General features: G+C 40.6%; 1 protein-coding gene across 3 annotated transcripts in view; it reads left to right on the forward strand.

Moving 5' to 3' along the window:
• Positions 1-12,542, forward strand: part of pcgf5b (polycomb group ring finger 5b) — a 38,410-nt gene that overhangs the window by 20,188 nt on the left and 5,680 nt on the right. For 2 of the 3 annotated variants that reach the window (XM_060939773.1, XM_060939774.1), the window contains exons 6-8: positions 3,596-3,741; positions 8,310-8,408; positions 10,924-11,013. In XM_060939773.1, coding sequence (XP_060795756.1) covers positions 3,596-3,741; positions 8,310-8,408; positions 10,924-11,013 — 335 coding nt within the window. Of the gene's footprint in view, positions 1-3,595; positions 3,742-8,309; positions 8,409-9,297; positions 9,412-10,923; positions 11,014-12,542 lie in introns of those variants that run through there. The other variant, XR_009656476.1, reaches the window with a different exon arrangement.

A 12,542-nucleotide genomic window follows, 5' to 3' on the forward strand; every position in this document is an offset into this window, starting at 1 on the left:
CTGTGTGGAGTTTGCATGTTCTCCCCGTGTCTGTGTGGGTTTCCTCTGGGTGCTCTGGTTTCCCCCACAGTCCAAAGACATGCAGGTTAGGCTAATTGGTGGGTTTCACGTGACGTCACATCCACCTCATTAGTTAGTCAAAACTTTAGCTGGTGGTCTACCAAAGCTCAGTTGATAAAGCGTTTGTACGTAGAAGGTGCATTGCTCGCATGAAAAATGCCTTACACTTGTGTTGTTTTAGATTGTTTGACTCGATCAAACCATGAAACTGAAAAGTTTTTTCAGCGTTCCCCATGAACTAAGAAAAAAGGGCGAACAAACAGGATTTCACAAAAAGACGTCGAGAAAGATGGCTTTTGAACCTCTCACTGAAATCAAAGAGAGCCGAGTCAAAGCATGCTCAAGTTTGCAGTGATCACTTGGTGAAAGGTTTGTATTTCCCTCTCAGCTATGTCGTTAGTGTTTTCCAAGTACTTTTCTTGCTATGTGTCGTTATTTTATGGTACTTTTTTTAGTCACGAAGCGCTAAAGTCCCCAGCTGTTTTTTTGTTTACTCCTCACAAAATTGATATGCATGAAGGCTGCGACAAAATTCTTACCCAGCCATACAGTTACAATGCGCCGTGATCACTTCTCCGTTTTGTTTAACTAAGATCCAGGTCTTTAAAGGGGTTTCTGATGATCTTTGGGAATGCTTTACCTGAGAGAAGAGCCAAGACAAGTGAGAATCAAGTGAACTGTTGTTTGTTTACACTTCAACTTGCAGCATTTTGTTGTAAAACTTAAAAAAAAAAAGCTTAAAAAAACCATACTTACACGGGCAAAAACAATACAGGATTAATTTGGGAGTGACTCGATAGCGAGGTCCTTTACCCAGCCACGTACAAAAAAATTGTAAGCCTCCATACTCTTACACGCTTTCATCTGTTTTGCAGTGTAGAAGGACGTCTGCAACACCAGATAGTTCGAGATGTCGGGGAACTCAACTGAAGGGTAGTTTTCGAGATTGTATGACAAATCCTTCTTTCCCAGACTGTAGGGGTCGATTCCATTGGACATAGCAATCTTCTGAATATATCTAAAGTGAGCAGTGGCTTCTAGATTACGAGCATACTCTGATAAGTTATTGCTAGTCGTTTGCACTACAGCAGCCGTTTGGACCACCAGCTATTTCACTTCCGGTAAAACTGTTAAGAAAAGTCACGTGACTGAAACCCAGCAATAGAAAAGGGAGCCAAATCTGAAGAGCTTATTAAAGCACATGTTTTCTGAAATAGACTGCCCAAAAGAAACTGACTGGGTGTCTAATTTCAGAGTTTGTGACTTGGTAGGCTCCAGATACCTAAATGTATGTGCACAAGCACTGAAAAAGTGAAGTGTTTTTTTTTTTAAATATGTCCCTTGAAAGGCTAGGTCTAGATTTAGGTACATGTCAATGAAAGGTTCTCTCAAGATGGGAGAGTAAGATAAGTGTGTGTCTGACTCTCTTCAGGTTACCTGCAAAGACATGCAGGTTAGGCTAATTGGTGTCTCTAAATTGACCGTAGGTGTGAGCGTGAATGGTTGTTTGTCTCTGTGTCAGCCCTGCGATAACCTGGCGACTTGTCCAGGGTGTACCCCGCTTCTTGCCCATAGTCAGCTGGGATAGGGTCCAGCTTGCCTGCGACCCTGTAGAACAGGATAAGCGGCTACAGATAATGGATGGATGGATGGATGGATGGATGGATGGATGGATGGATAATTCACTCTTCATAGGCTTTCCTGCAAAGTCTTTACAAAAGCGACAATATATTCAGAACTCTGCAGCTGGAGTTCTAACCCATACTAAACGCTCTGCTCACATCACCCCCATCCTCTCTTAGTTACAACCCCAATTCCAATTCTTTTCCGCGACCCTGTACAGGATATGCGACTACAGATAATGGATGGATGGATTGTTTAACTGTTCCCAATATAACTCAAAAAGTAGTGAACAAATTTTGATGAAATTTTGAGGAAAGGTGAGCCATGGGCCAAGGAACAATTGATTAGATTTTGATGTAAAGCCAGATATGTATGCAGATCCAGGATTATTATTTTTTTGTCTGTTCCCAACATAACTCAAAATGTAGTGAATGGATTTTGATGAAATTTGGTGTACAGCTTTAGTATTATCCTCAGTTCAAGTGATTTTGATTTTAATGTTGATAACATGTGGCTTGGCAGAGATACATATACACTCTACCAAGTGCCCTTCTAGTTTATCCATGTATATGTTAAGTAACAACATTTCTAATCATTTATAATTATGCCTACCTTCTACAAGTCCCTGTTACTATAGAAACAATAATGCATTAGACAGAGTGCTTTAATATAAACTCATTATTACAGCCGGCACTTTTGTCAGAGCTACTGTTATAGAAAACGAATCACCTTGTGAGCAGTCAGATAGAAGAATTGAACAATGCATGGGTATAAGTTAGCCCTAATCTTCTCCTCATGGTTGATATACAATAGTGTACAGTGCTGGAGAGTATTAATGAATGATTAAAATGCCTTCCACAATGAGATGTCAGGGAGAACTTTTAGAGTGAGCCTTATGCCGTTCATAACGTGAATGTCTGTGAATATCAAAGGATAAGGCTATAAGTGAGAGCCGGCTGAGATAGACTGCAGTGTAAATGCCTATGGGAGTGTTAAATTTCAATTTTAAAGGTGACAGCACGCAGCTGGTCTTTGACAGCCCTCTCTAAGGAACTCTGATTATATCTGTCTTCATCTCACCACACTGAGGTGTGCTAAGGAAGCAATCAGTCACTTACAAATAACAAACAAGATTATAGCTTATGATCTCTAGTGACTCGTTGAGTCCATTCTCACACATTCAATTTCTCTGAGCTTGTCTTAAGGAAGATTAGGAGACTAGATGTCTATGTTGTTGAAATGAATGGAAGTGACCAGGCTCGAGCTTTAATATCGTTCCAGCTTGCTGTCAGGTTCAGTCTGCAGACATTAAATAAAGCCTTGAGTCTGTTAGTAGGAAGATGTACTGCATTAATGCTTGATCACATTTTATACATCAAAACCTGCCTTGTGTGTTTCACTGGTCTGAAATATTCAGATACTGCCTGCATAGAAACGTGGCTTGGCCTTTTATTGAACGTTAGAAAAGCCGCTTTGTGTTCCTGCCATCATTTGCTCACTGAATTACCGAATCACACATCAGCCACCCAGAATTTCCTGAAGGCTTCAGTCTTCACAACAGCTTATAAAGAGTGTGCAGCTGTAAGCAATTCTTAATGATTGTGTAATTACTTTCCTCTTCATATCCCCCAAGTGCATCTTCTTGTATATCGTCGTTCTAATTTGAAAGGAAGAATTGGTGAAAGACACGGCTGCTCTATCGGTCCAGTGTATCAGTTCAGCTCAGCAGAACGATGTTGGATAAATTTATTCAGGGGAGGCGAAAACAATGCATCTCATGCATACTACATGTGTTTGTCTATTTCATGTATTCCCTTAGAGTTCTGTTACTAAACTGTTTCTACACACAGGTCTGTATTGAAGCATATGCTGCATATGACACACTCATTAACGGGCTTCTATCTTATTTCAGATGATGGTCCTGAGTGTAAGAGGATGAAGGTGGATGAGGACATTGATGATGGAGGTGATGGAGATTATCACAGGAATGACCCACAGATAGCCATCTGCCTGGACTGTCTGCGCAACAACGGCCAGATAGGAGAGAACATAGTTAAGGTTAGGTCTTAGCCTCTCTGTCTCTGTCTCGCTATGATGTTTGTATGATTGTGTTTTTTGGTTTGTTTGTTTTTTTTTATTTCATGATGATCATACTTTTTCTCTGACACCAAATCTCTATCAGACTCCTGCAAAAAAAGGAGCGTCACCATAAAATGAGACACGTGTAGCAAAAGTTCACTCTGAGATATAGTGATTTGAATCTCACAGAAGATTGTGGTAAAAATGACCCACATAGCATTTTTCTAATTTTGCCAGAAATACAGTACAACCTATAATGTATCCATCACCAAAATATTATATTGAAAAAAAAAACACCTATAAATATGACTTTGTAGGCCAAATAAGCACGTGCTGTGTATTAATTTCAGTTTACACATCACAAAGTTTACAGCTGATATTCTCCAAACTTTCTCCAGACTTTCTGTCGAGATAATAATACCTGAAACATTTTTGATAATTTCTTGGATTTGGTTGCACCAAATTTAACAAATGACCCATTATTTAAAAAATAATTAACTGTAATATCCAATAAAACAACATTTCATTTTTTGACCAACTGGACTCATTTTGTGGTGACACGCCCCAAATGATATCTTTGCCAGTTAATATATATTGAATATAAGCAAATTTAAGAAATGTATATTATCTTTATTAGATTATTTTTCAACAGTTTTCAGATGATTAAAACCAGGAACGTTGCTACATATTTTTGATTGGCTAAAGCCACCCAAAATATGCCTAGCAATGCCCATGTTTAAGACTATTTCTAAAAATTCTTCACTCATTTCAAGCTTTAAATTGTTTTTCTTTTTGAGAAAGAAGCAAAATTCAATATGCCAATAGAGTCCGATCATGGCGGCACGGTGGTGTAGTGGTTAGCGCTGTCGCCTCACAGCAAGAAGGTCCTGGGTTCGAGCCCCGGGGCCGGCGAGGGCCTTTCTGTGTGGAGTTTGCATGTTCTCCCCGTGTCTGCGTGGGTTTCCTCCGGGTGCTCCGGTTTCCCCCACAGTCCAAAGACATGCAGGTTAGGTTAACTGGTGACTCTAAATTGACCGTAGGTGTGAATGTGAGTGTGAATGGTTGTCTGTGTCTATGTGTCAGCCCTGTGATGACCTGGCGACTTGTCCAGGGTGTACCCCGCCTTTCACCCGTAGTCAGCTGGGATAGGCTCCAGCTTGCCTGCGACCCTGTAGAAGGATAAAGCGGCTAGAGATAATGAGATGAGATGAGTCCGATCATTTTCAGCGTAAAATCAGTAACCATGTCGAGAAATAGGCTTAATGGTCTTATATTTGTTGTATAATAATCACATATCGGGAATTATTATACATACAGGACACTTTTTCCATGGAATAAAAACATTTATTTTTTTCGCCGTCCGGTTTCCATCAAATCCTGCGCTCTGATTGGCTGGCGAGTGGATCCGTATCCTACGATACGGACCCCAGTTACGGACCCCAGTTATGGACCTCTGGCGACTCGCTCATTCACAACAACAAACATAGTAGCATTTTTTGTCAACATTTATCTTTTTTTTTATAAGATTTATTTATAAGATTATTAAAAATCTTTGCCAGCATTTCTCAGGAAAATAGCATTAATTTTACAGCATGGATAGTGATAACGACAGTCTTCACAGCGAAAGCGAGTTTTACTACCCTGAGGAAGAAGAAATAAAAGAAAACATTTCAGTAGAAAGCTAAAAACCTGTAACTGTTGCTAACGCCGAGCAAAAAACATGGCTGAATCCTGAATGACTCAATTTTGTATAAACAGGGGACTACATAGGCGGCAAAATATAGTTTTTTTCCTGCCATGGAAGTGCACTTGTATACCGAGGAGGAAGCCATTTGCATTACAGCCGTGAATGAGGATTCAAAATGGCGACTTGGCTCGGTTTTCCCTTTCGGGCGTTCTCGTTTTCTGTTAGAATTTGGTAAAGAAAAAAATAAATATATTATTTACCAGCTTAAGGTCGGTCCATATGGTGAAATACCGTGACCTCGGCCTTGAATACTGACCTCGGCCCAGAGGGCCTCGCTCAGTACTTTCAAGACCTCGGTCACGGTATTTCACCATACGGACCTCCCAGCTGGTAAATAACATATATTTATTCTATTCCCTTCTAGCGGGTTTCATTCATTTGGTTTGATAGCATGCAATATTGTTAGCATATCGCTTATCCTACATGTATTACATCACTCCAGTGTTGTAGTCGAGTCGCTAAACCTCGAATCCGAGTCCAGTGTCAAGTCCCCAGTGTTCAAGTCTGAGTCAAGTCCAAGTCCAAGCTGACGTGAATATTCAGTGAGAAAGTTTTCTGCTGCACGTGCGCAGGAGCATTTCTTTGTTCGCCTGCAGCACCCACAGTAAACTGTTGCAGGGAATTGAAAATGCCATAAGATACGTATTACACGTAAAACTTTAACTTTTTGTAAAATCTATAATTGTTCTATTGAATGTGTATGTATTATAATAATAATATTGGCTGGCTGTTTTTCATAGTATATCAGATAGATTCCATTCAGCTGGAATGATATTAAACTCGTCTTCGATTCGTTCAGCATCATGCTAGCTGAATGGAATATATCTGATATACCACTCAACACCAGCCAATATTATTTAAATATTAGATAAGCTTTCTTTGTTTCAAGATATTTTCACTTTTTAAGATCTAATCTTTTGCAGTGAATGATGAGAAGTTAAAGGCAGGCTGATCTATAACCTTTGCTGAGGCTTAGTCCAACAAAAGCTGTTTGAAGCTCCTCTCTATTTGTTTAACATAGAAAGTAATACTTCACCAGAATCTCTAGTTTATCCAGTACATCTATAGTAACTAGAAGCAGCCTTGGTAGAGTGCATGTCTCCACCAAGCCGCATGTTATCAACATCAAAATCAAATCAACTGAAACTAGGATAATACTAAAGCTGTACACCAAATTTCATCAAAATCCATTCATTACTTTTTGAGTTATGTTGGGAAAAGATGAAAAAAAAATCCTGGACCCGCATACATATCTGGATTTGCATCACAGTCTAATCAATTGTTCCTTAACCCATGGCTCACCTTTCCTTAAAATTTCATCAAAATCCGTTCACTACTTCTTGAGTTACGTTGGGAACAGGCAAAGAAACAAACTGAGGTGAGATCATAACCTCCTCCAACAAAGATGGCGGAGGTAAGAAGTATAATTTCAACACATTGTAGTATAATGAAAACAGCAAACACAGTAAACAAGTTCACAAGTCACTAATAACAGAAGTCTATGGGCTGGTGTTAGTGAGATTATTCTGTCAGTAAACTTTTAAAACATGTCGATATCCTAATCTCATCTCATCTCATCTCATATCTCATCTCATCTCATCTCATCTCATCTCATCTCATCTCATCTCATCTCATTATCCTGTTCTACAGGGTCGCAGGCAAGCTGGAGCCTATCCCAGCTGACTACGGGCGAAAGGCGGGGTACACCCTGGACAAGTCGCCAGGTCATCACAGGGCTGACACATAGACACAGACAACCATTCACACTCACATTCACACCTACGGTCAATTTAGAGTCACCAGTTAACCTAACCTGCGTGTCTTTGGACTGTGGGGGAAACCGGAGCACCCGGAGGAAACCCACACGGACACGGGGAGAACATGCAAACTCCGCACAGAAAGGCCCTCGCCGGCCACGGGGCTCAAACCCGGACCTTCTTGCTGTGAGGCGACAGCGCTAACCACTACACCACCGTGCCGCCCCAATATCCTAATGTAATACAAAATTACAATACTTGCACTCTTATTATAAGACTGTGTTACCAACACTGGAGCAATACATGAAAATTTTATTCTGGCTACCTTCCCTAAAAGTTTGTGGTATCTGTGCATGAGCAGGCAGAAATCGACTATGCTGGTTAAGCATTACCACAAGTTCTTCACACTGAAAAAATAGTCCTGTCTTTGAAAGGATGAATTATACAGATTTCGAGCTTGATTTGCAAATACATTGTGTTCTGCAAAAAAAAAGCATGTTTTGCATAAATCATTACTGCCTGACCCAAAAACTTCCCTTAGACTTCCATTAAGCATTATGTGTTTTCTGTTCTTTTCTGTGTCCTGGGAAATATGTCAAAATTATTGTCTGTGGTAATCACTCACACACTACAGATGCAGTGAACAGAAATTTGTTTGCTTGAGTATTAAAATGTCAGCATGTTCCTATAATTCACACACTCTCTCCAGTTGTCCTTTCTCTTAATTTCTCCTGCTTAGCTTTAATGATTCGTTTTGTCATGTGTGATCTCAGCTTTAATTCACTCAAGACTTCGTTTAATTAGGCCTTTTGTGACTTACTTACGCAGACAGTAGCCACTTCTGAGTGTGTTCATATATTCTCTTACAATAACGAAGGTGATTGCATTATAACCCTATTTCCTTACAGCACTTTTGTGCAACTCTTAATTGGGAGACAGTCAGAAGGTTATGTAATGGATACTCTGAACCTTGAGTGCACCACTGTATAGTGTAATGCTGGAACAGCTGTGACAGTGTGTTGTGTGTTTTATTCCTTCTTCAGGGCTTAATGAAGAAATTTATTCGCTGCTCAACTCGTGTCACTGTAGGAACAATCAAGAAGTTCTTAAGTCTAAAGTTAAAGCTTCCAAGTTCTTATGAGGTAACGTGTGCACTCTGTGTGTGTGTGTGTGTGTGTGTGTGTGTGTGTGTGTGTGTGTGTGTGTGTGTGTGTGTGTGTGTGTGCACTTGTATTTGCTACATATTGTGGACCAGAACATGTTTTTTTTGTTTTTGTTTTTTTTAAACCAAAAAATTTCAGATATTTTTGGGAAGTTAGGACATTTTGGCTGGTCCTCACTTCCTCAGAGGGCTGTTTGATGGTTAAGACTTAGTTTTAGGGTTCAGATTAGAATTAAGTTTAGATTAGGGTTAGGGTAAGGGTTGGGGTTAAGCATTTAGTTGTGATGGTCAAGGTTAGGATAAAGCCTAGGTCACAACCGGATGTACGATTTTTTGGCCGTGCGATTTTTGGCGTTTCCCAAATCGCTGCGGTTTTTTTTTTGTTCATGGAGAAAGACGCACGTTGGCCGTAAGTTTGTCTTGCAACCTGAAAAAAACGTAAGCGCCCATAGAGTTTGTTTAACATGACAAAGAACCTCTGTGGCCTGTCTCCGGCCAGTCTACGGCTCGAAAATCAGCACGTCACACGCGCGCCCTCTGTGCATTTCACGCGTGCCCTCCGTGCATTTCTTGCGTTTTTTGCACGTAGACCGGCTGTAGGAGCACGTACAGCCGGTTGTGACCGAGGCATAAGGGGCTAGGGAATGTATTAGGTCAATGAGTGTTCCCACAAAGATGGAAGTACGTGTGTGTGTGTGCGCGTGCGCACCAACCTGTAGTCAGTGCATTTTATTATGTAGTCAGGTCCATAAATATCTGGATATTTTTATTTTAGCCATCCACCACAGTACATTTGAGTTGAAATTAAATAAGTATTTACATCCAAATCCAGTGAAAGGTGAAGGAATTACTGCACATTTTATACCTAGACTATGGAAGACTACGGAAAACAACTGTTGTGGCTGACAGAAGAATTCTTTCCCTGGTGAAGAAAAACCCCTTCACAATAGTTGGCCAGATGAAGAACACCCTCCAGGAAGTAGGTATGTCTGTATCAAGGTCAACAATCAAGAGAAACCTTCATCCGAGTAAATCCTGAGGGTTTACCATAAGGTATAAACTATTGGTAAGCCTCAAAAACAGGAAAACCAGATTAGAGTTTGCAAACAACAACAACAAACACCTTTAAAAGCCTGTATGATTCCGGAACAACATTCTATGAACAGACGAGACAAAGAGACAATGATGGGAAGAGTATGGAGAAGGGATGGAACTGCTCATGATCCACCTCATCTGTGAAGCATGGTTGAAGTAGCGTTATGGCGTGGGCATGTACGGCTGCCAATGGAACTGGTTCCCTTGTATTTATTAATGATGTGATGTTTAACAAAAGTATCAGGGTGAATTCTGAAGTGTATAGGGCCATATTATCTGCTCAGATTCAGCTGAATGCTTCAAAACTTATTGCACGGTGCTTCACAGTACAGATGGACAACGGCATGAAGCATACTTCAAAAGTGACCCAAGACTTTTTTAAGGTGCAGCACGGTGGTGTAGTGGTTAGCACTGTCGCCTCACAGCAAGAAGGTTCTGGGTTCGAGTCCAGTGGCCGATGGGGGCCTTTCTGTGTGAAGTTTGCACGTTCTCCCTGTGTCTGTGTGGGTTTCCTCTGGGTGCTCCGGTTTCCCCCACAGTCCAAAGACATGCAGGTTAGGTTAATTGGTAACTCTAAATTGACCGTCAGTGTGAATGTGAGTGTGAATGGTTGTTTGTGTCTATGTTCTAGCCCTGCGATGACCTGGTTCTTGTCCAGGGTGTACCCCACCTCTCACCCATAATCAGCTGGGATAGGCTCTAGCTTGCCTGCGACCCTGCACAGGATAAGTGGTTATGGATAATGGATGGATGGACATTTTTAAGGGAAAGGAGTGGAATGTTCTGCAAATGCCGTACTCATTCACCTGACCTGACTGCATCTGAGCATGCGTTTCACTTACTGAAGTTAAAACAGAAGGAAAAACACCCCAAGAACAAGCAAGAACTGCAGAGAGCTGCAGCAGAAGCCAGGCAGAACTTCACCAGGGAACAAACCCAGCATCTTGTGTATTACAAATTGTGATTTTTTTTATGATTAATCTACTTTGTCCAATTAATTTTGATCTCTTAATGCTTATTTGTTATTTCATTTCAACTTCAATGTACTGTAGTAGACAGCTAAAATAACAATAACTGTCAACAGACAAATATTTATGGATCTGATTGTACACCCCATTGGCATGAAACAATAGCTGGCTGTAGAATAAAGCTGGGCTTACACTGAAATTTGGCTCAGATTACTGCTCACTTCATTGACGTTGTCGAATTACAATGAAAAATTCTCTGTTACAGATTGGTCAAACATTTTAATTTGTCATCGTTTACCTTTTTATTGCAGTGCAAACCTAATTTGAGTGCAGACTATAACTTCATTCAGCTTGCTAACACAGAGTACAATATGTCTCCTTACCTGAAGTACATGAGTTCCTCACATTGTGGCAATCTGGCCTTCTCTACAGCTAGACGTCCTATGCAATGGAGAGATTATGGGAAAAGATCACACCATGGAGTTCATATACATGACGAGGTGGAGGCTTCGAGGTGAAAATGTAAGATGTGTTAATGTCTCTTATTGTCTCCTCTCCTACTAAATCTGTACCTCAGCTAAGACAAATAATGAATTTCCCTGACTCAGTACTCAGTATCCTGTCATGAAACATCGACTGCCTTCATAATCCTATGGATGAAACAAATAATTTGTGATAATAAACATATAATTCTGTGAATGATCTCCTGAAAATGTGTCACATGATGTTCCTTTGCTTTGGGTTAATGACAATTAAATCAGAGTACATGTTCTCTTCTCAGTGTAGCGGCTGTCAGTAGAATTCAAAGGAGAAAATCTCTTCTCTGTAACTCTGGCCATTGACATTCAACCAGTCAGGACAAGCAGGCGTCTCTGTTTCCCTGTCCGTTTTGAAAACTTTCACGCTTACATCAGCATTTAAGCCTTGGCACAACAAACACTTGACTTCTGGGGTGGGTTTTTACAGGGAATAGTAAAGGGCGGGTCTGAATTTGTTTGGAATTTGAATTTCAAAACAGCTAAATTTTGCAAAGGTCTGCTAAAATTATTGACGTTTACAAAATGAATTCCAGTACAGAGAAATCCATAAAAAGTTTCAACTTGGTGTATTAAGTATAAAAAAGGGTTAAGATTCCTGTATATTTTAAAATCTTTTTTACATGTGCAGTATACAGTGACCTGTAAAGTGAATAATGTTGATTATCTTATTACAATGGCACCTGCCAAGGGGTGGGATATTTGGCAGCAAGAGAACAGTCAGTTCTCAAAGTTGATGTGTTGGAAGCAGGAAAAATGGGCAAGTGTAAGGATCTGAGTGACTTTGACAAGGGCCAAATTGTGATGGCTAGATGACTGGGTCTGAGCATCTCCAAAATGGCATATCTTGTAGGGTGTTCCCAGTATACAGTGGTTTGTACTTACCAAAAGTGGTCCAAGGAGGACAACTGGTGAACTGGTGACAGGGTCATGGGCAGCCAAAGTTCATTGATTCGCATGGGGCACGAAGGCTAGCCCATATGGTCCAATCCCACAGAAGAGTTACTGTAGCACAAACTGCTGGAAATGTTAACACTGGCACCTTTCTGTTTTAGTCATCGTTAACTTTTTCAGCAGTTTGTGCTACAGTAGCTCTTCTGTGGGACTGAACCATATGGGCTAGCCTTCATGCCCCATGTGAATCAGTGAGCCTTCGACACCCACAACCTTGTTGCTGGTTCACTAGTTGTCCTTCCTTGGACCACTTTTGGTAAGCACTAACTACTGTATACCGGGAACACCCCACAAGATGTATCATTTTGGAGATGCTCAGACCTAGTCATCTAGTCATCACAACTTTGTCCTTGTCACAGTCGCTCAGATCCTTACACCTGCCCATTTTTCCTGCTTCCAACACATCAACTTCAAGAACTGACTGTTCTCTTGTTCCCTAATATATCCCACCCCTTGACAGGTGCCATTGTAATGAGATAATCAATGTTATTCATGTCACCTGTCAGTGTTTTTAATTTTATGGTTGATCGGTGTATACTCTTGAATTAAAGATGAGAACTT

This window comes from Neoarius graeffei, chromosome 14 (assembly GCF_027579695.1).
Source record: "Neoarius graeffei isolate fNeoGra1 chromosome 14, fNeoGra1.pri, whole genome shotgun sequence".
Classification (NCBI taxonomy): Eukaryota; Metazoa; Chordata; class Actinopteri; order Siluriformes; family Ariidae; genus Neoarius; species Neoarius graeffei.